The sequence below is a fragment of the Mixophyes fleayi genome, chromosome 1 (genome assembly GCF_038048845.1).
Source record: "Mixophyes fleayi isolate aMixFle1 chromosome 1, aMixFle1.hap1, whole genome shotgun sequence".
Taxonomy (NCBI): Eukaryota; Metazoa; Chordata; class Amphibia; order Anura; family Limnodynastidae; genus Mixophyes; species Mixophyes fleayi.
Window position 1 is genome coordinate 27183550 of NC_134402.1, and position 26015 is coordinate 27209564.

At 40.7% G+C, this 26015-nt stretch overlaps 1 protein-coding gene across 1 annotated transcript; it reads right to left on the reverse strand.

The window, feature by feature from the left end:
* Positions 1-103: 103 nt before the first annotated feature.
* Positions 104-25010, reverse strand: PTCD3 (pentatricopeptide repeat domain 3). The gene is made up of 24 exons (XM_075194119.1): positions 24891-25010; positions 22339-22376; positions 21150-21195; positions 19219-19264; positions 19062-19130; positions 17699-17803; positions 16455-16578; positions 14707-14819; positions 14273-14328; positions 13912-13999; positions 13772-13832; positions 13115-13197; positions 12734-12878; positions 10657-10707; positions 9218-9304; positions 6689-6717; positions 5752-5858; positions 5284-5362; positions 5113-5203; positions 4250-4335; positions 3035-3177; positions 2214-2255; positions 974-1132; positions 104-384 (listed from the first exon to the last, which is right to left on the reverse strand). Exons 1-24 carry the CDS (start codon positions 24947-24949, stop codon positions 303-305), a joined length of 1989 nt encoding a protein of 662 aa, XP_075050220.1. The 5' UTR covers positions 24950-25010; the 3' UTR covers positions 104-302.
* Between the last annotated feature and the right edge of the window lie 1005 nt (positions 25011-26015).

Genomic DNA, 26015 nt, shown 5'->3' on the forward strand with positions numbered 1-26015 from the left:
TGTAGGACATGATTCTGTGCGCTATGTCATAAAAGTGATGTATTCCTTAGATTAAATAAAATATTTCAAGGTATTAAACAGTTTCATAAGCAGGAAAACATGACACAGTTCTTGAATAATTTATTATATGTTCATCTTGGTGAATGCCAAGTGCACAAATACAGGTGGAAAATAAACTATATATTTTCACAAGAGCGTAAACACCTCTCAGATATAATAACAGCAGGCATCTACAGCTTTAACTTGATTGAAAACAGATCCAGGCCCAGAAAAAGATACAGCCGCTAATGTTCAAAATATTCTTACTCCTTGTCACTGTCACTGCTGCTGCTACTACTACTACTACTGCTGCTGCTGCTCAGTGTCAGGTCCTGCAGAGTCATCCTAGAAAATAAAACATGTTTTATGCAGTTTTCCTGTCCTGTATATACAGCCCATATAGATTACCCATGCAGACTGAACATTTGTGTGAGGTGTGTGTTGATTGGATGCAGAGTTCCCATACGGTTCAGTCTGGCAGATGACTGGCTAACAGGAATGTGGGTGGAAACCCATCTGATAACAGCACGGATGGGGAATATATGAGATAAGAGGAGGACGAGGGTAACGAACAGAATTCTGCAGCTCTGCTTAAAACAGTTGGTTTTCAAAGAGGATACATCAAGCACTCAAAGTGAAATGCCAAGTGACAGATAGGACCCGATTACGAACCTGTCAACAGCCTTAAGGGTTCATTTGGGTCGTATGGGGGGGAATATATCCACTGAACATCATTTACGGGCACATATGCAGATTCCACGATGCAACAGCACGAGTTTCGCTCAATTCTTGCCCCTGTTGACCGTTATCCTACGCCAGTGTCACATACAAATGCCCCCACTTGCTAGACAGGTTGATATTAAGTAAATAAAAACTCCTCGACAAACAAATGGTTGAGTACAGCAGTGTTACTTCTTGGGTAACAAGATCTCACCTTTGTTCCTCAGTCATGGTGAACTCATCCAATACGCGTTTGGTAATCTCAACCGTGTTTGGCAAGCTGAAGCCGACTGCCAGCTGCACCAGATCTATGGCAGCACTTGTGTTCCCCGAGACTTTAGCGCTGTCCAAGAGCGCCTCGATTACAGCGGGTCTGGAGAACACAACATGGTGAAGAGACCAGGGGATAGAAGGGGGATGATACATTTTTACTTACTCCCAAAACCTGACGATTGCACAAAACCAGGGCAAGAGGGAGACAGAAAGTTTTCTTAGTTCTTATTGTAATCTAAGTGACTATTTCCAGGTCTACTCAAAACTGTTCAAGAATATGTCTTGAATGAGAGCTCGCCTGATAGCTATCAGGCTGTTGTGGTACTACAAGTCCAAGCATGGTCTGCCAGCGTAGGCAACACGTGGCTTTCTAGTATTCTTGATTATATACATTGTAGTATGGGAGGGATATGCTGAGAGTTGTAGTTCCACAATTTATGTGTTTTATGACAGATTTTCTAAGTAAAAAGAGCTCTTAAGGAAAGTCCAGACTGTCTGATCTTTTTCTTTTACAAAATTCCAAAATGATTTTCAAAAGTCTACCATCAAAACAGCCTCCTAGCCAACAGCCCCTGTTCTGCATGCTGAAGACAATGTTAGCAGTCACGTAATCAGGCCAGCGTTCAGGGGTACCAGCGTGGCGGCTCAGCTGGCAGTAACAGTTTTGTATTTTTGTCTTCCTGACCTTCTTTACACTCCAGCTCCCTCATGTATCCCCTGCACTCTACCCTTTCCTGGGCTCTGTCTACCGAGAGATCACAGCCATCTCTGAGATAAGTGGCCTTTGTAGTCTCTAAAATGAATCAAGAGGGCAGAGGCGAGACATGAGGGACGTAAGAGTGATAGTTATGAGGTTGGGTGCCAGTGACAGAAGAGACAAAAGAGGGAAGAAAGGAAGTAGGCACAAGGTTAAGGGTGAGACAATGGTGGGTGAACGCCAGCTGCATCCTGGGAGATACCCTGCTTACAAGTTATATGTGGAAGGAGAATAATTCCAGAACATATATCTGTAAGGTATACAGTAGTCAGACAATTATGTTTACAATCACTTTGTTTTAATGCTAAACAGAATGTATGTTTTAATCTTTGGTAATCCAGTTAACAGCTCATGTAAACAGTAATACCATCAGTGACTGCAAGTAGGCTGTATCCAAAACCGTTTAAATAAAATACGAGCTTACCGAGGGACAAAATTTCTCTCCTTGAAAGACTTCAGCATTTTCCTGTAACAAAGAGGACACTGGGTTACAATGTAAAATAACAGCCACAAATAATCCAACCCACATTACTAAGATCTGAGCTGGATATCCGATTATTCGAAATGCAGTCATGTTTTTTCCTTTCTTCAAAGATACAGGTAAAGCATCATGTTCTTCTTACATAATACAGGTTATACCATTTTACAAGACAATATGCCAAATAATGAACCAAATCCTAATTTGCATATCACCATTAAGCAGAAATGGCATAAATGGTTGTATTATCTGTAATTTTAATGTCTGCAACTCTGAGCCCAGCAGTATAGCGCGTGACCCCTTAATCTGGCCGAACTCAGGTTCAGTAACTACTGAAAAGAACAGGAATGTATATTTCAGACTCCTGCGGAATGTTTGAAAACAGAACTAAAAAAACAACAACAACAACAACAACTGGCTAGCCATTGGTGGAGGGGCATAAAAGGGGAGGAGCTATGCATTTACATTTTTGAAGTCTACTCCAGGGAAGCCCTAATCTATGTAGCCCCAAGGTTAAGCACCCTAAATAAGGAGAGATATATAATTAGTCTATTGCCATGTTAAGTATTGATGTGGGATGCAGCAGTTCACAGTGGGGGTATTGTGTGGCCTGCTGGAGGAGGGGGCCCTGTAACCAACGTTTACGACTGTACCTTGAAGAAACAACTCTGTCCTAAGCAGTAAAAATGTAAATAAAATATAATGACAGGATACTGTGCATCCTACATCGCTGATGTGATCCTGTCTTGGGAAGATCGTGGACTTACCAAGCGTCCTCCAATCTCCCGGCTCTAGACAGCAGTATAGTGATGTTTCCCAGCGCATACGCCTTCAGCAGATGCTTCAATTGATCTTTAGAGTCAAACGTTGACTTTATGTCTACAGCAATGTCAGCAAATGGAGCCTGGAGCTAAATAAAGAAGAACATTTTAGTACAGGATCATTGTTTAGTACATAGATTAAAGGAGACGTACATTAAAGTGTAATATAAGTGAACCAGAATGATGGATGACAGATGTAACATGGGTCCTGTGCCCCATGTCCCTGTGATATTACTGCTTCTTGATGATCTCTCATGAACATTTGGTTCAGCCTACAATATGGCTGCTTCCACTGTGGCCCAGTGACTGATCAATTAAAAAAAAAAAAAAAAATGTTAACATGTGCACTGTGCAACTTAAAGAATAACACCACCCAAAATTAAAGATAGTTTTGGCTGAAATAAAGTGACCTAAAATAAAATCCAAGGCTTTGCTGGTGCTCTGTAGAACCCGGCAATTTGGCAAATCCTCTATTTTATCTATCTTTACCCTGAACAATACCCTTCCCAACTTTGGAAAGTAAAAAAAAAATTGGATTATATTTTAGATTACCTAATTCTGCAGAAAACTAAAATTATTTTGAGTGGAGTTATACTAATAATTGAACACTGATGTAAAAAATAAAAAAAAAATTCAACAAAAAAACACAACCTGGATTTTTTTTTTATACTTAAAATAAGTCAATTTCCCCAACAACAACGGAAGTAGGGCAGCCAGACAAAACTTAAAGAGCTCATTCTATCCCTACTTAACCCCTTAAAGAAAGGTTTTTACTTGGGGAGAGAGGCCAGAGATATACGGAAAGGTATCAATACTGCCATGACCGGCACCTTTAGAAAGATGAAGGTCAGCTGTCAAGGGCTCCTTGCAAGATCGCCAGTAGGCGGCCAGGTGAAAAGTATTGTGGGACATGGCGATCCCTTTACCAATGAATATATAGGTGTACGAAACCTGTGCTAGAACCCAGACAAATGCACCTTAGAAAATGACAAAAGTCCAATTTGTCGATATAGATACATTTTGTTTGCGATTACATGTGCACTAATTAAATAAACATCCATATTACAGAACATATTTAGAAATATGACCCCTTTTCTTAAATTCAGAAGCAGACAAGTGAGGCAGACTTACATTACAGAGAGGGTAACACGGGAGACATACCTGAGAATCCAGTCTGTCTTTCACCATCAGGTTAAGGAACTCCTCCACCAAAATCACCTTGTTACTGAAACCGACAAGCTTGACATCTGAAGAACAACATGATACCAATACAAACTCAGTGCTCACGTCTACGATCTGTATTTTTATTGTGTAGGCGTTTAAAATAAGCACATTACAGTAGAACACAGCCTATGTATTCACTAGCAATTAGTGACAGTAACGAGGCACAAAAGCAGCAGTCTGATCTCCGAACACAGAGAATACATCCTCATACACCAAGACTAGGAATAGACTTATTCTCTAATTAATGTGTACATAAAGGCAAGACTTGCTGGGTATGATGATGACAATAGGTATGATAACGATGGCCACTTGCTGTGCAGGAAAATGTTTGTTGAAAAGACAAAAAAAAAAAAATTCTGTTCACATCTTTTAAAAAATTAAAAAATGAATATTGTTAGGTACATTTTAATATGAACTGACTTTACATCATCATCATCTTTTTATATAGCGCCACTAATTCCGCAGCGCTGTACAGAGAACTCATTCACATCAGTCCCTCCTGCCCCATTGGAGCTTAGAATCTAAATCTCCTAACACACACACACACACACACACACACACTGAGAGAGACTAAGGGCAATTTAATAGCAGCCAATTAACCTACCAGTATGTTTTTTTGGAGTGTGGGAGGAAACCAGAGCACCTGGAGGAAACCCACGCAAACATGGGGAGAACATACAAACTCCACATAAATGAGGCCATGGTCGGGAATCGATCTCATGACCCCAGTGCTGTGAGGCAGAAGTGAAACCGCTGAGCCACTGTGCTGCCCACATAGAGGTAACAGTCTTTTAAGTTACCTTTCCAGATTTGAGGTAAGAGATCTAAGCGGTTCTCCATTTCCAGAACCCGTAGGAAATTGCTAAAGCCACCGACACTGGGATAAAGCCGCTGGTGAAAAGAAAACATTATTAGGACTGGAAGTTTGGAGTCATGACTTTAAATCACTAAATCTGATCGTGTGAACATACCGAAGGGACCATCTCTCGGTACCATTTCAGTACAGCGTCAAAATTTTCCATCAGACATACGATGTTAAAGAACCTTCCACTGAGTAGAGGGAAAGATACGGCATTATTACCAGGGAAGGCAAGTGTTCCCTAAAATACTCCATGTCAATGTATTAGAACTTCATATACTGTAACTATAAACATGAGTCATGGACCACATTTTTTGCAGATTTCCAGAACACCCCCCCCCCCCAATATTCCTGCATTGTCACAGATAGGGAAAGAAAATATAATCAATATATTGCAACGGGAAAATGACCTTCTAGTGACCGAATAGCCACATAACAGTCGTGGGTTCACAAAATGATGAGATACAGCTAATTTAAGAGCGTTACAGGGGAAACACAGCCTTTGGCACAGCTTGGGTATAAACTAATGGGGGTAGGAAAGGCCACGATTCAATACCACAGTTGGTCATGGAAAACTCACTAGTATGTGATCTGCTGAATGTGCTTTCCTTGTAGCTTCCAGTTGTCCCCAGTAGTTTGCAGAGCATGCACTTTATAAGCCAATTCCAGATCCTTTGCTTCCACACACTGTAAACAAAAACACAAAGTTAAACGATGGTGACAACAGGACAGACACGAGTTGGAATACGAGTGACCATGCACGTTCCTCTTATGCCAGCCTATTAGGTAATTGTAGACCTCATTGGCAGAAAATGCATATGGGCCCAGAAAGACCACTGGTCCCAACAAACATCTGATCGGAATATTTCAGAGGAATATTGCAGGACAGCAGGAAAATCTATCCGCATTAACGGTGACCTGCAGCATCCAGCCGCCAAGCCGGAGAGCCAAACTACTGCCCTCCAAGACGGCCACTCATGTGCCCTCTCTGTCCATGTATGGGCACCTCATGTCACATGTCTATCTGTACTATTAGAGTATAAAAGCATTGTGCCAACGGCACTCACTGTGCAAAGGACGTTTGTCTTAACGGTCATGTAAAAACACAATGATAAGGAGATCCAAAAGAAAACATCAATTAATAAATGGCATATAACAATCCATTAAAATTACACTATGAATAGTCATGTTAATACTTCATTAAAGATTTGGAAGACCTGTGAACAAGTTCCCAACAAAAAACACAAATCACACTGTGCAGGAAGCTACAGGATTACTGCTGACACATGCGGCCAGGGAGAGTCTAACCATTGTCAACCCAATAATTCCAAAATACATTCCATGTTTGGAGGAGCTCAGAAATCCTAATACCCATAATTCACAGTTACCGAAATTACATAACATGTAAGCCACATTGGAGCAGTAGTGGAAAAGCCAAGATAATGGTACAGAATTTTTAAAAAATTATCTTTAAATTAAAAGGATAGAAATACATTTTAGTTCGAGGGTACACTTACGATTTTCATTGCATCAGCAAAAAAGTACACTGAAAGAAAATAAAAGGTTTTTATTACCATTTTTTATTATTTACTATATAAGACAGCTTCACATCCCCCCCCTTTCATTTTGCCACACTATTTCAACATAAGCCCCAGCTCCCTGGAGGCTTGCCCTCAGCTCGCCGCCCCAACCTCCCAGGAGGCTTGCCCTCAGCTCGCCGCCCCAACCTCCCAGGAGGCTTGCCCTCAGCCCACCGCCCCAACCTCCCAGGAGGCTTACCCTCAGCCCGCCGCCCCAACCTCCCAGGAGGCTTGCCCTCAGCCCGCCGCCCCAACCTCCCAGGAGGCTTGCCCTCAGCCCGCCGCCCCAACCTCCCAGGAGGCTTGCCCTCAGCCCGCCGCCCCAACCTCCCAGGAGGCTTACCCTCAGCCCGCCGCCCCAACCTCCCAGGAGGCTTACCCTCAGCCCGCCGCCCCAACCTCCCAGGAGGCTTACCCTCAGCCTGCCGCCCTAACCTCCCATGAGGCTTGCCCTCAGCCCCAACCTCCCAGGAGGCTTACCCTCAGCCCGCCGCCCCAACCTCCCAGGAGGCTTACCCTCAGCCCGCCGCCCCAACCTCCCATGAGGCTTACCCTCAGCCTGCCGCCCTAACCTCCCATGAGGTTTGCCCTCAGCCCCAACCTCCCAGGAGGCTTACCCTCAGCCCGCCGCCCCAACCTCCCAGAAGGTTTAACCTCAGCCCGCCGCCCCAACCTCCCAGGAGGCTTGCCCTCAGCCCGCCGCCCCGAACAGTGTTACATCCTTTCTGATTATTCTGAATACAAATGAGGTTTTCCAACCCAATTACCAGTTTGTCCAGCCAAATGTTAATTACATTTTCTCCTCCCATAAAATAATGAAGATTGTTTTCTGCAGAAGCATCATGACTTTGTGGCAACTTTCTACCTGTGACTCGTGTTCCATCCACAGACATTTCCTATATTTGTGCAGAGAAGCTCTGTTGTGGTATCTGTGCTGTACAAGTTATATATTCTGTTTACACAAACAGTATAAAGGCTGGAGTTACATATTGTATACATGTACTCCCTTTGCTGTGGTGTTCAGAAGGTTTCCACTAATGGAGGTGCGTGATTAATATGCATAGTAACCCAGTATTAGTCCCAGCATTCTGCTTGTCACGGAAGTAATCTGAGATCCCCCAGCTTCATTCTCATTAGAGCAAATTGTAATATCACCAAGTGCGATTTCTCTCATATTACATTGTCAGGATGATAGGTATAAATCCTGCCTCCAAAAAATGGACACTAAGGAAAACATGACAAGCTCTTTCTCCTGCAGACCATTATTCCCAGGCATGATCCCAGTCTGTTAGTTTTTCCTTAAGGACCTGAATTTTATATTACTTAATTTTTCCCTTTACTCACAGGTGCATTACCTAGCTCACGAAAATGTCCCTGCAAATAGCCTGGGCTTCATTGTGGAATTGTGCACAGCCCAAGGGGTTCCCCTGATACAATAACTGCTGATGGGTGAAGCTTCAGTTTCCCTCCTTTCACAAGCAGACTCACCTCCGTCACAGTCAAAGAGATAAGATTCCAGGCTGGGAGCCGACGAGCCCTCTTCTGTATATATGAAGGAGCTAGCTTAACGGTCTGATTAATAAGGTATGTGTATTGACAGTTACATGAATCTGCGTCAGAACGGTATTCACATTATGTAGATCACTTTTTTGGTTTGTGAACCACTGATGTTTGGGCTGTCAAAGTAACCTGTAGGTAATGATCTGCGCATTACTGCTGCTCGACAGAAGGTGATCAAATTAAATCGGCAGCTAATATAATAAATTATAATCATAATGATGATGATGATGAACAGGCTGGAGTGCACTCTGCACTCACTGGTACTTCTGGCTGTTCCGGATGCTATAGGATTTTAAGTTAGACCCCGATTGAAAGCTACAAGGCTTCCACAGATAAATGGGACATAGGATGACAGGGATCCATCAAGCCACTGATTGGGCAGGCCACCTTGATGTATGCCGCAGCGCAGAGTTCCTGTGGGAACTAGGCATCAATTATGCCAATCCTCCAAATTGCTGCCAATCAGGTCCAGAAATTTGAAGAGAGGTTCCCAGTTGTGCAGACCCCCTCTATTAACATTCCAGGGTGAGAAGGATTGAGATAAACCCCTGCAGATCATGATTATAACACAGGAACAGAGCACTTAATCTTAGCTCCTGTTCTGCGTGGTCACCAAGCCACTGCCCTTTTTGTATAAACAGATCTTAGTAAAAAATGAATCCCCTTGCCACCCTGACCACTCTATTGTCTGAGACATTATGCTCGCCTCGTGACAGAAGTGCCTCTATTTACATTGTCAATCAATATCACTTGTAAGCTTTCTGCCAGAAAAGCTGTATTGTAAAGCAGTAAAAAGAAAAATCCTAAAGCTACGTATAACACCAACACTAACAATAATAGAAGACAAATGAAATAAATAAAAACACAGTCATTCTATTACATTAATGTAGATTGAAAATAACATACTATCATCTGGATCTTGGGCTGTGAAGCTCTTCCCCTCTGTCTCTTCCAGGATTTCAGCCAATATTTGAGCCTGTCCCGTTGCATCACCTGTAAAGAGGTCAAACACTGATAAAGTTTACGCATCTCTTACACATAGCAAAGATTGTATGTGCTGAACCATAACTCCCGAGTATGCAGGCTAGCAATTCACTAGGAAGTAAGGATATTGTTGTGGTAGGATCATTAAGACATTACAAATTACTTTCTATAAGAGAGTTTCTCAGAACTTTAGATACTTGAAAGGCTGCGATTGTGTGAAACGTTATTTCCCTACAGATTGCCGATTTCCTGAGAACAATGCCATTAAAGGAATCTACAGAAGACTCTACGTCACAGTCTCAAGAAAATTGCTGATGACCAAGCTGCACAACAAAGATAAATATAACGTGAAATATACACAATTCTGTGAAAGTATGGAAACTTTTATATATGTATTTGTGAATGTTATCAAAAGGTTTTTTAAATAAGCCCGACTGTATTTTAGCTTTAGTGGTCTTTTAACTGAAAACAACTAGGTGCAATAATACTTGATGTCTTACAGGTATAATCTAAAGGAATGAGGGGAAATGAGGGCAATGGCCTCATTGGAAAATTTTCAATTGGAAAATGGCCAATGAGGGAAATTGGCGCTAGAAGCAAGTGCATCTGCTAGCCCTAGCTTTGTGCGTGACGTAAAATATTCACACTGTGTGCACAAGTTGAGCCAGTGCACCGAGCTCCACAGAGGTCTTGGAAACACTGCAATTTAAGCTGCCTGCTCCAAGTTATAAAAGAACCAGCAATGTGCTTTGTATTTAGACTGTGAACCCATATCTTCCCAAGCACCAGCTTCTGAAGTGTGAACACAAGATATACCAGCATCCCACCGCTGGAACCAGCAGATCATCTTGTGTAGTCTTAAATTCCCATGTGTCTGTCTTCCCATTAGGACCATGTAGTTGGCCTTCAAAAAGGGCTTCAAAAAAGCAATTTGTTTATATAAAAACTTTTAACAACATTCAGAAATATATATGTAAAAAGTTTAACAAGTTTATTGGAAATAAAAACAATTCAGAAAAATGTTTTAATTGCGGTGGAAGTTTTTTTTTTTTACATGTACAAAGCAGATATCCTGCTAGTGACCCACAGCCAGGAACAATTACGGTAGCTAATGTTTTATATTGATCAATTTTTTGTAAACAATAACTTGCACTCAGCAGGCCAGCAAAGGCAAACAGAATATGAAATAGATCAAGTTCTGTCAGGAAACTTCATGTATAAAATATATGAATGTTTTTAGCAGCTTTTTATAGAATGCAAATTGTAGGTTATTTTTAGAGTCCCTTTAAATGGCATTCACAAGGCGCTTTCGCTGCTCAGCTCTCTTGTATAGAGAGAGAAGGGGGCATTGTTGCACTCACCGTAACTATAGAACACTCCCAGCAAGTGGCTATATGTTGCAAGACTTGGTTCTAAACAAAATGTAAAACAAATTTCAGTCATTGAAAAATAAAGGACAAATATTACATTATTCTTTGCAAAAAGCACCTTCATATCTGAGAATACATTACTTTATGATTTATTAAGTAAATAAAAAATAATTATGGTCACAAAAACAACTTGCCATCGAACCAAAGATGTATCCACCTTCTGAATTACTTAAATACCTCTGGTGACCTTGAGCTAGGTCATCTTTTGTTTACTATGTCATCTAGAGATTAGTAAGAGCCAAAAGGGAGAAATAAATATTGACGCCCTCCTCGGTTGGCTCACAAGAGGCTCCAGCAAACAGTCCGTCTGGCCTTCTAAAACACAAACTAGGCATTGTTCATCCCAGGGTCGGTTGCCCGCTATTTGCCCAAGCTGCATATCCCACGTGTATACAAATATGGTGCAGACACAGGGCAGTGGCTCATTTCAAAACTGGCACGGCGATAGATGAAAGGGTGCCAGGGAATAGGAGCCGGTTAGACAAAGAAAGAAGCAGCAGAGAAGCAGGGGGGAGGATGGGGGAGACAAAAGAAGGAGGAGAGATGGTAAGTGGCTGGATACAATAGTGGTTAGAGGGGGCTGGAGAGAACATGGGGGGCTTCTTTATGGGACATAAGTATATGCCACTTACATATTATAAAACATAAGTATTGAAACATACCTATAAAAACATAAATAAGTAATATATTCAAAAGATTATATTAGCAATAATAGTCTATTAAATGTGGGGAAAATTTATAAACTATTTATCTGATTTTGGGATCATGGGGAAATAGGTCTGTTCACTAAACACCTAGCCCTCTACAACCACTGTTTTTAATTTAATGTGGTGGTTGGTGGGAGTGGGGGTGGAATATGTCTGTTTATTAAATGGGAAAGTTATTAATTTACTGTTAGTGCTGCTGGCTGTGGCGGAATATATTGTTTTATTAAATGGGAATGCTATTTCATGTTAGGGCTGATGGGGAATAGACATATTTATTAAATGGGAATACTATCAATTTAATTCTGGCACCGATTGGGTAGAACAAGGCCTGTTTATTAACCCCAAAAAAAAAAGCTTACTAATTTAATGTTTGGCTTTTTTATAGGAAGGGAGGTCTAGATTGTTCACTCATTGCTCAGCTTTCCTGGTGGTGAATAAAAACGCTCTTGTTTCCAAACAGGGCTCCAACATTCCAGGATCCAACCAAACAAACAGCAACTGAGTTTAAAGACACCAGCGGCAGCACCAGACAGTCAAACTACAAGAACAGGTTGGAGAATGCAGCACAGGGTTGGAGAATGGTCTTACTCTTGTAGAGGGCTAGGCACATCCACACCGTAAGATGCCTAGGTCTCCCCGGTGGATCACCACCGCTGAGAGGGAGCATCTACTGCAACCAATATGGAGGAGCGAGGCCAGGGCACTAAAATATCTAGTTACGGCTCTAGTTTAACCCCTCCACTGCTCTATGTCAGTGGTCTAGCCTACATATGGATCATGAATAGAGAGCTGACAGCAAACAGATCACCCTTCAGTGGTAAATTAACTAAGCTGAGTGCACTTATTAGCTCTCCCGTCCCATTTCAAGTGAACAAGAATTGGTATGATTCTTTGTGACAGTATGACAAATTTGGTTTTGGGTATTTGTTTGGGTATTTTATAAAATTAGATATAGAAATAAAAGAAAAAGGCATCTTTTGTGATTGATAAACTGTACAAACTGCCCAACAAGCATTGTAACAGAAACTAGGTGATGGTCTATAATAAGAATATTTTTTATACATTCATTCCTTAATATTTAAATTGGACGAATATACAGGGGAGAGAAAAAAAAATGTTGGGTTAATGGTTTAGAAAACGGAACTGAAGAGGACTCAAGAAAATCATCTTTGCAGTAAATGGATTAAAGATCTGCTCAGATTTCTCATGAACTTGACAACCACAAAACGTAAAGTACATAATTGCATTATATTACAGGGCTTCCGGATCATGGCAGAATTCTCAGGACGGAACCTTCTCACCTATATTAAGAGCTTTCATCTCCATTAATGTTCTCAGCGCCACGGATTTCATTACACGGCCAATCTTCTGCAAGCTCTTAAGGACGGAGTTGAACGTAAGTAAGTTCGGTTGAACGTTTTGCTGCACCATGTGATTTAGTAGGTCCTGTAAATAAAATGATTGATCGTATCAAAACCATGGAGATATAGAACACCCAGACAAGAGTATCAAACAACTCTCTAAGAAGTCTGTGAAGGCCCCTGTTAAAAATGGCATCATCAACTTGAGACAACATGACGAGTCTGCAGCTATGTAGGGTACGCACCATTAATTTTTATATTAAAATATCACCAAAAACTACATTCGGTGTGTAATGAAAAAGAAAAGCAGTCTGGTCTTACCATAATCGCAGCGCATTTAGCCTTGCTTTCTTTTTTTGTATGCGGAGCTGCTAATATCAGTGCATTGAAAGTGTACACATCTCCTGCAAGGAATGGGAGAGGAACAACATATATTGATTGTCCCATGACACAAGTCATTCAGCTCTGCTATCGCTGCCAATAACAGTGCAAATTGTGACAGCTTCTCCATGAAGCTTCTCCATGAAACACCGTTTAACCATAATTCCATGCATTACTGTCACAGGAAATAGGTCGTGGCCATCTAGTTTATCATAGCAGTTCCTCAAAATCAGAAAGTGTTTAGTTTTCAGACAGTAATAGTACAGCCAAAGTAAAAGCATAATTGCAACATACTGTTATTAACATAAATATACTTAAAATAAGCTATAAAACGACTAACTCTACCTCTCTTTAAATACTTGCAATAGGAATTCTTTTAAAATTAGCTGTCGGAGTGGGCTGTGACACCAGTCCCGCGTCAGCATTCAGGGCTAACAAGAAGCTGGAAAACTTCCTAATGTTTAATGTCATGGAAAGTCCAGACTTTATTATAACTCATTTTAAAATTTAGACCAGCCCAGAAAATTGTGGAATGTTGGTGAAGTTACAGTTATATCTGTGCTTCTTTCTTTGCACATATTTGTTCAGTGAACTCACCCGTAAACCTGTTGTTCAGAAGGTCTGCGTACATACTGAATGCCTTCATGAAAGCCCCATGCTGAAATAATACACAGAAAAATGATTATCTGTTATGCAAGCTTAAGGAACAATATTAGCCCTGGCATTTGGGGCAATACCTTCACCATTCCTCGAATCATGGTATAATAAGAATGAGCGTTCCTTTCAGGCATCAGGCTGAAGATTCTCTCAGCATTGTTATTCTCTCTGCAATGAAACAAAAGGAATCCTGAAAACATGGCCATGATGGGTCAGTGGTTTAGCAAGTCCACAGCCAGTTCTGCGACACTATCTTCCAGTAAGTTTAGTCTCCAATAGAGTTTTCCTTATTTTAGTCTGCAGCGGTCAAGGAGTAATAACATGTATGATTTCTGAATAAACTAAACTTAATGTTGTGAACCTTTATTTATATAGCACCAGATTATTCAATGTTTTACAGAGACATTCGTCATTCACATCTGTCCCTGCTGTACGTCTTACCTCCAAGTTAGTACAACGGAAGTATTCTTGTAATCGCCTTTCTTCTTAACAGTTTCCTGAAGATAAAAAGGAGTTCACAATATATACGTAAGCTGGAGAAGTACAGACTTAACCCTAGCTGCAAATAGAAGTGTGACCTGCAACAACAGTGAAAGATCCTCTGGAATTGAAGGGTTTGATGTTTTGGACAGCCCCCCTCCCATTTGCAGCAGTCCCTCCCCTGCTACCTAAGAGAGGCATATCTTGCAGCTAAAAGGAGGCCTCAACCAGTCTCACAATACAAATATACAAAAGCGCGCTATTCAGTTAAGAGACCTGTATTTTTCAGCAATATGAGCTCACCGTGAAGTATTGCTCCCAGCTTTAGGCAACAGGATGGGTCCTGTTTGGACAAAAGTGGACAATCCCCTCTTGATAGTATGAACAGGCCTTACCATCTCATTCTCTTCGTCCTGAAGTCTCTGATCACTCAATGAGGAATCACTATCCCCATAGAAACACAGAAGATCTAGAAGTCTGTTTGTAGTCTCCAAAGAAGGTGTTGTTCCTGCAATGAGAGGCCAATATTAATTTCATGCTGAATTGTTTATAGAAATGGAAAGATATTAGATCATGGTTTCCAGCAGAAGAATGCACCATTAGACATTTGCTGGTAAAAGAAGCCCGTCCTCCACTGTCCAGTGCAGAGTACCATGCTGTGTACTCAATCCAGCAGTGCCTGCTGTTCCTCAGCCGGACATCCGTGCAGTCCATAGGAAGCTTGAAGTGAAACTTTTTGCAGCTTTTTAACAACACCATTATACGGTTTATTGAATTGATGACACCATATTTATTTATTATTTGTTAACAGAGCGCCACCATATTACACAGCCCTGTACAGGAAATATTGAACCATTCATATTAATCCCTGCCCCACTGAAGCTATTCTAAATTCTCTGCCCATTAAAACTGTATCACAGTAAAAATAGCAGATTAATATGTGCATAAGAGTGGAGTTATGGATGGCACAAAAAAACTTAAGATACAGAAGTGGAAGAGATTTCATCTACCTGTAGATTAAACCAAAGTCCATTTTATTTAAACAAACCTTGTGTGATCAATGAACAGGGAAAAATCCCACACAAGTGTGAGCATAAGGGCTGTTTATTAATCATCAAATAGGCTTAAAACAAATGAAAAGTGGAGGAAAACCAAAGACAAAAGAAAAAAGACATTGTGCTTGCACAAGCATTTCTGGGTACTTAATACTCAGTAACTGCTTATGGGAAGCAGGTAGCAGATGATCTTTAGTCAGTGAAATAGAAATGAGGTTACTCCTTCACCATTGTGCAATATATTGAAGTCATGTGCACATTTATTTAGTATACTTAGAAAGTAGTACACAGTAAGGAAGAAAAACAAATTAACCCTTCGGCAATTAATAAAGGCATTACAAAAAATACCACTATTTTCCACTGTTACACTGAGGCCCCCCTACTGTCATCAAAAGTGCAGCGCAAGTATATATTAGAATAAACATCTATAGGGAGATGTAATTAAGGGTGAAGTCGCATTGGAGCTTTGCGTGAGCTCCTGCATGCATTTACGGATATTACGGTAATTGAATCTACCCATATGGACAGAGAATTCAATTGCTGGCAATGTGGGGTGCGAACATCGCGCTGCGCACATTGAGCGGAGATTCCTACCATAATTGGCGCCATTTTTCCACCATAGAGGTGCGAGGTAAAATTAGTGGATAATCCAACCATAACATCGGCGCGAGATGTCTCCGCTGACATTCCAGAGATACTTCCCGCCAAATTGAATCTCCCATATGTGTCTTTATCCAGGTAGGAGTGGGAAAATGGGAAGAGAGCTGCATTAATTCATGTCCTCATAGTGTTTCTATGTGAAGCCTGGCCAGTCCCTCCCAAGCCCCGTGCCTGGGTCAGTGGATTCTCTATCCCGGCATTATTAGTCAGTGGGCAGAATATCTACAGCAGTGGATTTTACTTCTAGTACACTGTAAAATGCAGCACCTCCAGGACACTTGTATTTAGAAGACTGCACCAAATGCATGTAAGAATATTCTTACCCATGTGAAGCATTCACACATATAAAGCTAGACCTCAAGTCTTTGGGAAAAGAACATTCTCTAAATTTTAGAAATATAAGAATTGTGGTTCAACCGGTCACATACCGCCTTGAAGAAGATTGTCGAACAACTCCACGGATTCTTTGACTCTTCTAAGTTTAATGCGTTCAATTAATGCTTCTTCACTGACACCTTCAATTAGTGGCTGGACATTCTCAGGCATCAGACACTGAAAAATATACATCACTGTCATGGTTCAAGGTGGACTCCACAGAACAATTACTAATCATAAAGAGAAGTTTACTTTGCTTTTTTCTTCCATCTTAGGTGTGGCAGCTTACTATTAATGGGCTTCTTATGGACCCTGGATAAGCAAATCTATGCATTTTATTACACCCGACTATCGATTTGATGTCACATTAATAGGCAACGTTATAAGTAGCACCCCCTCCCCCATAACCCTGTTATCCTTCTGTAAGGTACCAAACCATATCCTGTCACGCCTCCTCTGACAACAGGGGGAATGACGCCAACAGGGGGAATGACGCCAACAGGGGGAATGACGCCAACAGGGGGAATGACGCCAACAGGGGGAATGATGCCAAGATCAGTGGTTTCAAACTATCTTAGCATTTTCAAGAAAATAAATGGGGTATGTGCAGCGTATACAACCCATGACTGGATCTTGATTGTTTATGAGGAGCTACCCGGCAAGAGGACTTGCAGTGCTGCATATGTCAGAGTAACCCATAACTGGTAATGTGTTTCAGTGAGGTACATGTTACAGGTGAAAGTGAAACCTTCAGATTGGGCACAGCAAGTTCCACAGCCAGCCACAGGTGATCAGAGCCAGTGTATGAGTGTATGGGCAGCTAATAGCTTCAGTGTCCAAAGTAGCTTTAATCTACAAAACACATCATGAAATATAAGCTGTGTGAACAACAGAGATAATAAGGAAATTCATGGATGCTATGCAGGCCGTGCATTCCCCTATCCAGCCATTAAACATTGCAGCAGAATAGCAATCTAGACACCGTCATTAGAGATCAAACTGTACAGATCCAGCTGTTCAGGAGACAGGACCACAACAGCTGAGCACACACACATCCTTCCATTTCTGGGTCGACTGTTGACCCAAATTGGCACGTGTGTTTCGTCATCTGCCAAAATTATTTCTCCATCCTACTAAAATAAATTCTAATGGATTGGGCTGAGATACAATAGTTGGCAAACATAGTCTTAATGTGCACTCATAAACAGACTACTAATGAATGAAAATAAAGGCACAAAAGGATCTATAGGTTCTATATAAAAACCCAACACTTTTAAAATAAAGGCTATTAACTTACCGGAACGTGAGGCTCCGCTATATCTTTCTGAAAGAGGTTGGGGTACATATTCAAGACGTATTTTGCTGCATTTGTTCCCGACTCTTTGGACATGGAAAACAAATTCTGAAGCGAAGAACACATAAAATAAAAACTAATCAGTTCCTGCGAACTTATGAAAGCATCTGTCAGTCACAGTATGTATACCACAATATTGCAAAGCCACTATGCTAATATTTGGACTATATACCCACTACTGGAAATGTGTACATTAAAGTCTTTGTGAACAGTCAAAACAACAGGATTGCTGTCTTTTAGTTAACAGAAATGAGCTCAAAAACTGAGGATTCACATAGGGCCATAATAGTGATATCACTGCAAATTTAAAGTAACTGAGTATTAAAAAGTAAATTTTTGACGGCCGGGAATATACATGAGAGGGAGTGGGAGAGGGATCTGGGCCCACCCCCGGAGGTCGACTGCTGGGAGACCATTAGACTGAATGTGGCCTCTAGTTCCATCGCCACACTTATTAAGGAAAATGCATATAAAGTTTATTATAGGTGGTATCTTACATCTGATAGGCTTGCAAAGATGTTTCAGTCGGCTTCTCCCGACTGCTGGAGAAACTGCGGTCACCAAGGCACCCTCGTACACATTTGGTGGTCGTGCCCTGTCATTTCCTCCTTCTGGGACAGGGTCACGAGACTTCTCTCCTCCCTTCTCCAATGCCCTATTAGGAAGAACCCGTGGTCCTTCTTACTCTGCTATCCTATACAGGACTTTGATACCCACTCTGCGAAGCTAGCCTCACACGTGTTGACAGCTGCCAAATGCCCGATAGCTAAATCATGGAAGCGGGTGGAGCCTCCTCGCGTCTCTTCTTTATATATGGTTTATAGCCAACATGGAAAATATCACCTCGTCACCACGGTACAAGGAAGACAAATTCCATCAGGTTTGGGCCCCCTGGCTCTATGCCTAGAGTCTCGTAGTCTGTCTTCCTTTAAAATAATCTTCCCTTTACACTCCACAACCCTACATAAAATTGGGCCCATTGCTTCTCCAAAAATGCCACCTTACAGACTTGCTAGCACCTCTTGAGAGAGAGCTTATCTTATTCGACGACCATTTCCCTCTCCCCGTTCCCTACCCCAGACCCCCTTAACGTCCAATGCTTTACCTCCCCCTCCCTTGCCACCACTAACTTGTTATACTGTAATGTATATTTCTGTTACGTGAGTGACATTGTTGGATACATGTATTTTGAATGATTCTGTTCAAACGTCTTTCTGCTCTCTGGTTTTTGTCACTCATGTTCTTTTTTTTTTTGTATGCAATAAAATTTTGAGTTACAAAAAAAAAAAAAAGTCAATTTTCTTACATATTCTGTGAATGATTTTGGAATGAGGAAAGGGTCATCCTGAAAGATGTACGCAGCGGATGTTGGATCCTGAAAAAGAATCAGATGTTAGTAAAAAGCACCTATGGTTATCTCCCAAATCATTTAGTTGTTTTTTTTTTCTTGAAGTACAACTTACATGGTTCACGGTGTATGCTAGAGCCTGCAAAACAGCTGTTTTGTTCCTAAACAGATAAAATATGTGACATTTAAAAAGAGAAAATAAGATGCAAGTAATTCACAGTAAACATTATCAGTAAAGTTCATTGGACACTGCAGGCCCGATTCATCAAGGAACCTAAATGCAGATTGTGTGTGTATAATCTACAAATTTGATCTGTGCATGCTCAGAAACGGACCACACACAACCAAACGCAGCAACATTCAATTCACCTTTGTATGCAAAGATCACTTACTACAGCTTACGATTTCTGTTTACATAGAAGGAAAAAAAAAAAAAAAAAAAAGACTTTTTTTTAAATCTATTTTATCATTAATGCCTGTATTATGAACAGGTGGCATGAACTGATTTTTTTTCTTTCTTCTGTGCGTTCTTTTGCAAATTTATATTCCACATAGGCATTGAACGTATCCTGTAGTATCCTGTGTAGTAGTGCTGAGTAGACCTACACCTGTATTTATCGGTGCATATCTTCAGACTCACTCCTTGTTGAATTTGGGCGTGTGTATGCCCAATGTATGCAAGTTTTAAATCAAGCAAACGTTACGCTTAGTATGCATACCTTGATGAATCAGGCCCTGTATGTATAAGATCATGTTAGGAGTCCCAAAGACAGATACAATTACCGGGAGATAACTCTGTATACATACTGACCTTGCCTCCAGAGAGACATATAATACTATATATAGTGTGAAGCCACAAAGAAACTCAAACAAATAAAAAACTACAAATGTAATGCATTCATGAATAATTCCAGCTTGACCATGTGCAAGTTGGTGTGGTAAATATTGAGGCCTCAGTCATATCTTTGTTTTCCACGTTTTGGTGTGTGTGTGCGCATTTTATTTGTTGCGCTTGTAGGCTGATCCTTGTGACATCCCCTGTGAAACACTGATCTCGTGCTCAGGAGAGAGAGCACCAGAAAAAGAGCATTCTGCATTCATAACGCAGGCAAGCAAAAATGGATATTGTGTGTTTTTAAGGCATCCAAGCAGGATTCAATCATACTGCAACAGTTGAAGTACAAGTGCTCACACTTTAAAAGCACTGGAGTGAACGTCCCCTTTGTCAGCCCATGAAGCTCACAGTGACTTCATCATTTTAAATAACTGAAAATAGAAAAACTAGCGTCAATTGCTAAGAATGACCCTATAACAGTGATTGATGGAAGAACCATGAAAAATGTAAAGTGCAATGTATAACATAAAGAACAAAAGGTCCATAAATTGCTGCCTGGCTGTAACGGAAGCCACCAAAAAACGTATCAATTGCATAAATTTGGTGTCTTGGCATTACGGCGCAGAAGGACCCACAATAATGGAAAATGTGTATATTTTGCATATCATAAAAAATAAATTGTGGATTTGTGGAAAATTTACTACACTAGCTTGCCTAGAAACTCACTTTCAATCTGTTCTTCGGTGCCAGATTAATTTTAGCTTAGACCCAAACTTTTTCTGATGAAGCAGGCAGACAACCTGCGAAACGCGTTGAAGTACTGATATTAGCCAGATCAGACAAACGCCTAACAAACTTTAACACATGGCCTAAGAAGCAATCCATCACAGATCCATTTTGAAAAGCTTCTGCTTAGTGCAAATTTGAACCTATATGCGATGTTATTAAATATCCATCACTGACATAATTTACGTAAATATGATGCCTGAAATTATGTTCCCATAGCAAAGGATTCTCATTGAATAGGTTATCGACCCAGATACTCAAGAGCTTGTTATGTTATAAATAGCTGATGATCTCATGATGATGTTGCTGGAAAGATGCCATCTGGGCATACAGCTGCTACAAAAAACATCCATTGGAACACATCGTAGAACACTGAAACGTATAAGGTCACTTGTAAGGATCATTGCACATAGAAATGTACTGACCAGGTCTTTTTCCTTGGAATGTCTATCTCTTCAATGGCTTTAACATCTAAAATATGAACACAAACAGCAACAGTCAAGCACAACAAAAAAATAATTCACATATATTGACATGCTAAGAAAATGTAATATTTTATATCTGCCAAATTAACTGAATGTTGTTAGTAGAAAAAGAACACATATGGAAAAAGTACACTAGTGCATTCACAAAACTGCATATCCAATTGAGGATAAAAACTTGACCATAACAGTATAGTTTACAAGTGTTCCACAGTATTAAACCAACAAATCCAACTTGCATTACCAATCCTTATTTCCCAAGGATATGCTGATATTTTTAATAACAGACATTAGATTTTTATGTTTCCAGCAATTGTCCTGTACAGTACCAGTTAGAATGTTTTACTTGTACGTAATTACTAAAGTTAGTCACACATTATAGCAATGCGAGATAGCAAGCAACTGGCAAGTGACTGTGGCAATTACATCTGGCTCCAGTATAAGCTGTAAGAGAGCTTCCCCGGCTCCCGTGCTTGGAGAGTAACAGCCCCTTGCATGGCAAAGGGGCTGTGTGAAAGGCTGTACCTGATTGGAGGACATACTGTGACCATCCAATCATGTGGTGCATTTGTTTTAATATCATCACAATCCAAATATATATAAGATAATGGCATCACTGCTTGGCAAGTCTATCTCAGGAGGGAAACCCAAGTGATGTAATACTCTAGGGAAATATGGGGTGGTGGCTAAAATTACATCAAATAAGGTGCCAATTTAAAACATAATAGTGTTATGTCCAATGAAGATTTGTAATGTTTAAGGTGCATGGTTGCAAACTGTGCTTCAAATCATTTTTATTTATTTTTTTAAAGACTTATTGCAATGGAATTAATGAATTCAGTTAAAACAAAGCAGACTTTTATTAATATGATCATTTGGCAGGTCATTTTTTCAGGAAAATTAATGCTTTGTAGTTATAGAAGTAGTACTATATGTTATTTGCAGAATTTCACGGTTCATTAAAAGACAGTCACTGGAAAATATTCCTTCAAATGTTGGAGATTGGCATGATCAAAGTTTGCATAAAGTGGACTGCACATGCTGTAGCGCATCAAACACCAACATTCTTCCCCTCATATGTTGGCAAATATGAACTTACTTGAAGGAAAGAAAAAGGGCCAGTGACACTTACCTGCAGCTGCTTGATGGCTGCTAGTTCTACACAGGCACCTACATAAAAGCACAGTTCAGTACTGAGAGATAGAATATATAGTATTATGTAAGCTATACCATGAACATACTACAGGTCATGGTAGACATACCCGTTTGTCACTTCCACATACTGGGCTTTTCAAAAAGAACAAACCATTTTCATTAAGCAATATTTTACCAAGGAAAGTAAAACAAAACTCCAGCCAAGTCACAAATATTTTACTCATAATCAAGTTTTATTTCCTGCAATACAAATGTTCAATGCGATTTCAGTTCTCAAGCATCGCCATCAAATAAGTCACTGACCACTTGAAAGAGGAGGTTTCTAAGTTATTTTATGACAATGCTTGAGAACTGAAATCACATTGAACACTTATAATACAGGAAATAATACTTCATTATGAAATAATACTTCATTATGAGTAGAATATTTGTGACTTGGTTAGAGTATTGTTTTACTTTTCCTTAATAACATATTGTCTAATGAAATTGGTTCATACTTTTTGAATAAATGTATGTATTGTTAGTTATAAGGTACAGGTCTTCGTATACATAACAACATAATTGGTTGCTCATTAAAGTTCAAGAACATAGGATTATCTCATACACAATACTATAAATGTATGGCAGCACGGTGGCTAAGTGGTTAGCAATTCTGCCTCACAGCGCTGGGGTCATGAGTTCAATTCCCAACCATGGCCTTATCTGTGTGGCGTTTGTATGTTCTCCCCGTGTTTGCGTGGGTTTCCTCCGGGTGCTCCGGTTTACTCCCACACTCCAAAAACATACTAGTAGGTTAATTGGCTGCTATCAAAAATTGACCCTAGTCTCTCTGTCTGTCTGTGTATGTTAGGGAATTTAGACTGTAAGCTCCAATGGGGCAGGGACTGATGTGAGTGAGTTTTCTCTACAGCGCTGCGGAATCAGTGGCGCTATATAAAAAGATGATGATGATGATGTAAAGTCAGTTCATATTAAAATGTACCTTACAATATTCTTTTTTTAAAAGATGTGAACAGAATTTTTTTTTTTTTGTCTTTTCAACAAACATTTTCCTGCACAGCAAGTGGCCATCGTTATCATACCTAATGTCATCATCATACCCAGCAAGTCTTGCCTTTATGCACACATTAATTAGAGAATAAGTCTATTCCTAGTCTTGGTGTATGAGGATGTATTCTCTGTGTTCGGAGATCAGACTGCTGCTTTTGTGCCTCGTTACTGTCACTAATTGCTAATGAATACATAGGCTGTGTTCTACTGTAATGTGCTTATTTTAAACGCCTACACAATAAAAATACATATTGTAGATGTGAGCACTGAGTTTGTATTGGTATCATGTTCTTCTTCAGATGTCAAGCTTGTCGGTTTCAGTAACAAGGTGATTTTGGTTGAGGAGTTCCTTAACCTGATGGTGAAAGACAGACTGGATTCTCAGGTATGTCTCCCGTGTTACCCTCTCTGTAATGTAAGTCTGCCTCACTTGTCTGCTTCTGAATTTAAAAAAAGGGGTCATATTTCTAAATATGTTCTGTAATATGGATATGTTTATTTAATTAGTGCACATGTAGTCGCAAACAAAATGTATCTATATCGACAAATTGGACTTTTGTCATTTTCTAAGGTGCATTTGTCTGGGTTCTAGCACAGGTTTCGTACACCTATATATTCATTGGTAAAGGGATCGCCATGTCCCACAATACTTTTCACCTGGCCGCCTACTGGCGATCTTGCAAGGAGCCCTTGACAGCTGACCTTCATCTTTCTAAAGGTGCCGGTCATGGCAGTATTGATACCTTTCCGTATATCTCTGGCCTCTCTCCCCAAGTAAAAACCTTTCTTTAAGGGGTTAAGTAGGGATAGAAGGGAGCTCTTTAAGTTTTGTCTGGCTGCCCTACTTCCGTTGTTGTTGGGGAAATTTACTTATTTTAAGTATTAAAAAAAAAATCCAGGTTGTGTTTTTGTTGAATTTAATGGTGATGATGATGAAATGTGAATAGAATATCTTTGTGAAGAAGTGATACACTGATTCCAGTATTGTCCAAATGCTATAATGAGCAATGTGCCATTTCTGTTGTCCTTCAAATGTCCTCATTTATGTATACCTACTAGAAGCATAAAACAACACACACATATATATATATATATATATATATATATATATATATATATATATATATATACACACACACACACACACAATTCTCCTGTATAATAGCTGCATTTATCAGTGTAGTGTTATTCGAACTGGATGAATGAAGATAAACTTTGACATAAGTTAAACTGGTATATTAGACTTATATCTAGCTGCTGTACTGGTCACCTATGTATGTGCACAGACACAGCTGCCTGCTGGGTATAATTACATATAAAGTAGGTATATAACCGCACTGCTGCATACAAGCCTGGGCTGCACACATGTCATGTACAGGTCACAGGACACATGCCTGCTAGTATGTGCTTGGAGGCCACTACATACATAAAGACTGAGCATGACCTCTGGAGATCCCCCCCAGCATGTCCAGCTATTACCTGAGCAGGGCCCCTGAGCGGAGCTGCAGAGCCCGGAGTCTCGCACAGGGCAGCGCCATGACAGCCGAGGTAGCCGGACTGCTCCACTGATAGAGGAGGGGGAGATTATTCCTACACCTCCCAAATCCCCAGCCCACAGTACTCACACCGAGCAAGTCCTGTGCGTCAATGTACTACAAACACACCCCTTGTGTTCTGTCATATTACCCCTACCCGAGCTGCAGTGTGTAATTATCACACCCCCCGTCCCGGCAGCAGCTTGGTATATTCCACTCCTGTCCTCCAGCAGCTTAGTGTCACACACACACGTGTTTGGAGTGTGTACATCTTGATATTCACCACCTTTTTCTGATGTTCCTCACGACACATGCTCACTAGCTTTTCCCTCATGCCAGTTTTCTAGGCACCTTTTTTAGGGGTCATACTTCAGCCTTTTCATTTTATCCATAACTTAAAATTTTGTTATTTCTCAGACATCCATTGGGGGACTCCGGGAAACATTGGGATATAGTGTCGGGAACAGGCGTGAGGATGCTTTAAATCATCTTAGAAGATCACCGTCACTCCTTCCCCTCTATACACCTCTCCTGTTAGGCCTTCACTTTAGATTATGTGCTGAGCCTGCTTTGCAGCCTGTTTCCCTTTATTTAGTTATTTTATTTGTTTCCTTGTTTATTTTACTTACTCCAGGACACCTCGGCGGTCTCAAGATCCAGCAACTGCACTGTCACAGCGCACAGCGTGGATGGCTGTGCGTTGATGTGTGCAGTGGACCAGAGGTACAGAGGGGGTTCTTCTGCCCCCAATCCCATTGATAGATTCCTCTGCTGGACCCGGCCATAGTCTCCACAGGCTGTGCCCAGGTTTCCCAAGGCTAGGGAAACTTCTATAACAATGTTTTTCTATTGCGGCTGCAACGCTGAATTGTCTTCTGGACAGCTTGGCGCATACGCCTTGTGCGCAGCCAAGCCGTGTGCCCGGGGACTCTGACTCTGGATTTTGACATGGCGGAACCTCCCTGCCTTTGCTACCTGTGCCTGGGGATTGTTCTCTGTGTTTGTTTCTTTCAGGATAACCCCAACCTTTCAAGCACCTGCTATGAACTTATACATTGATTGAGCAATG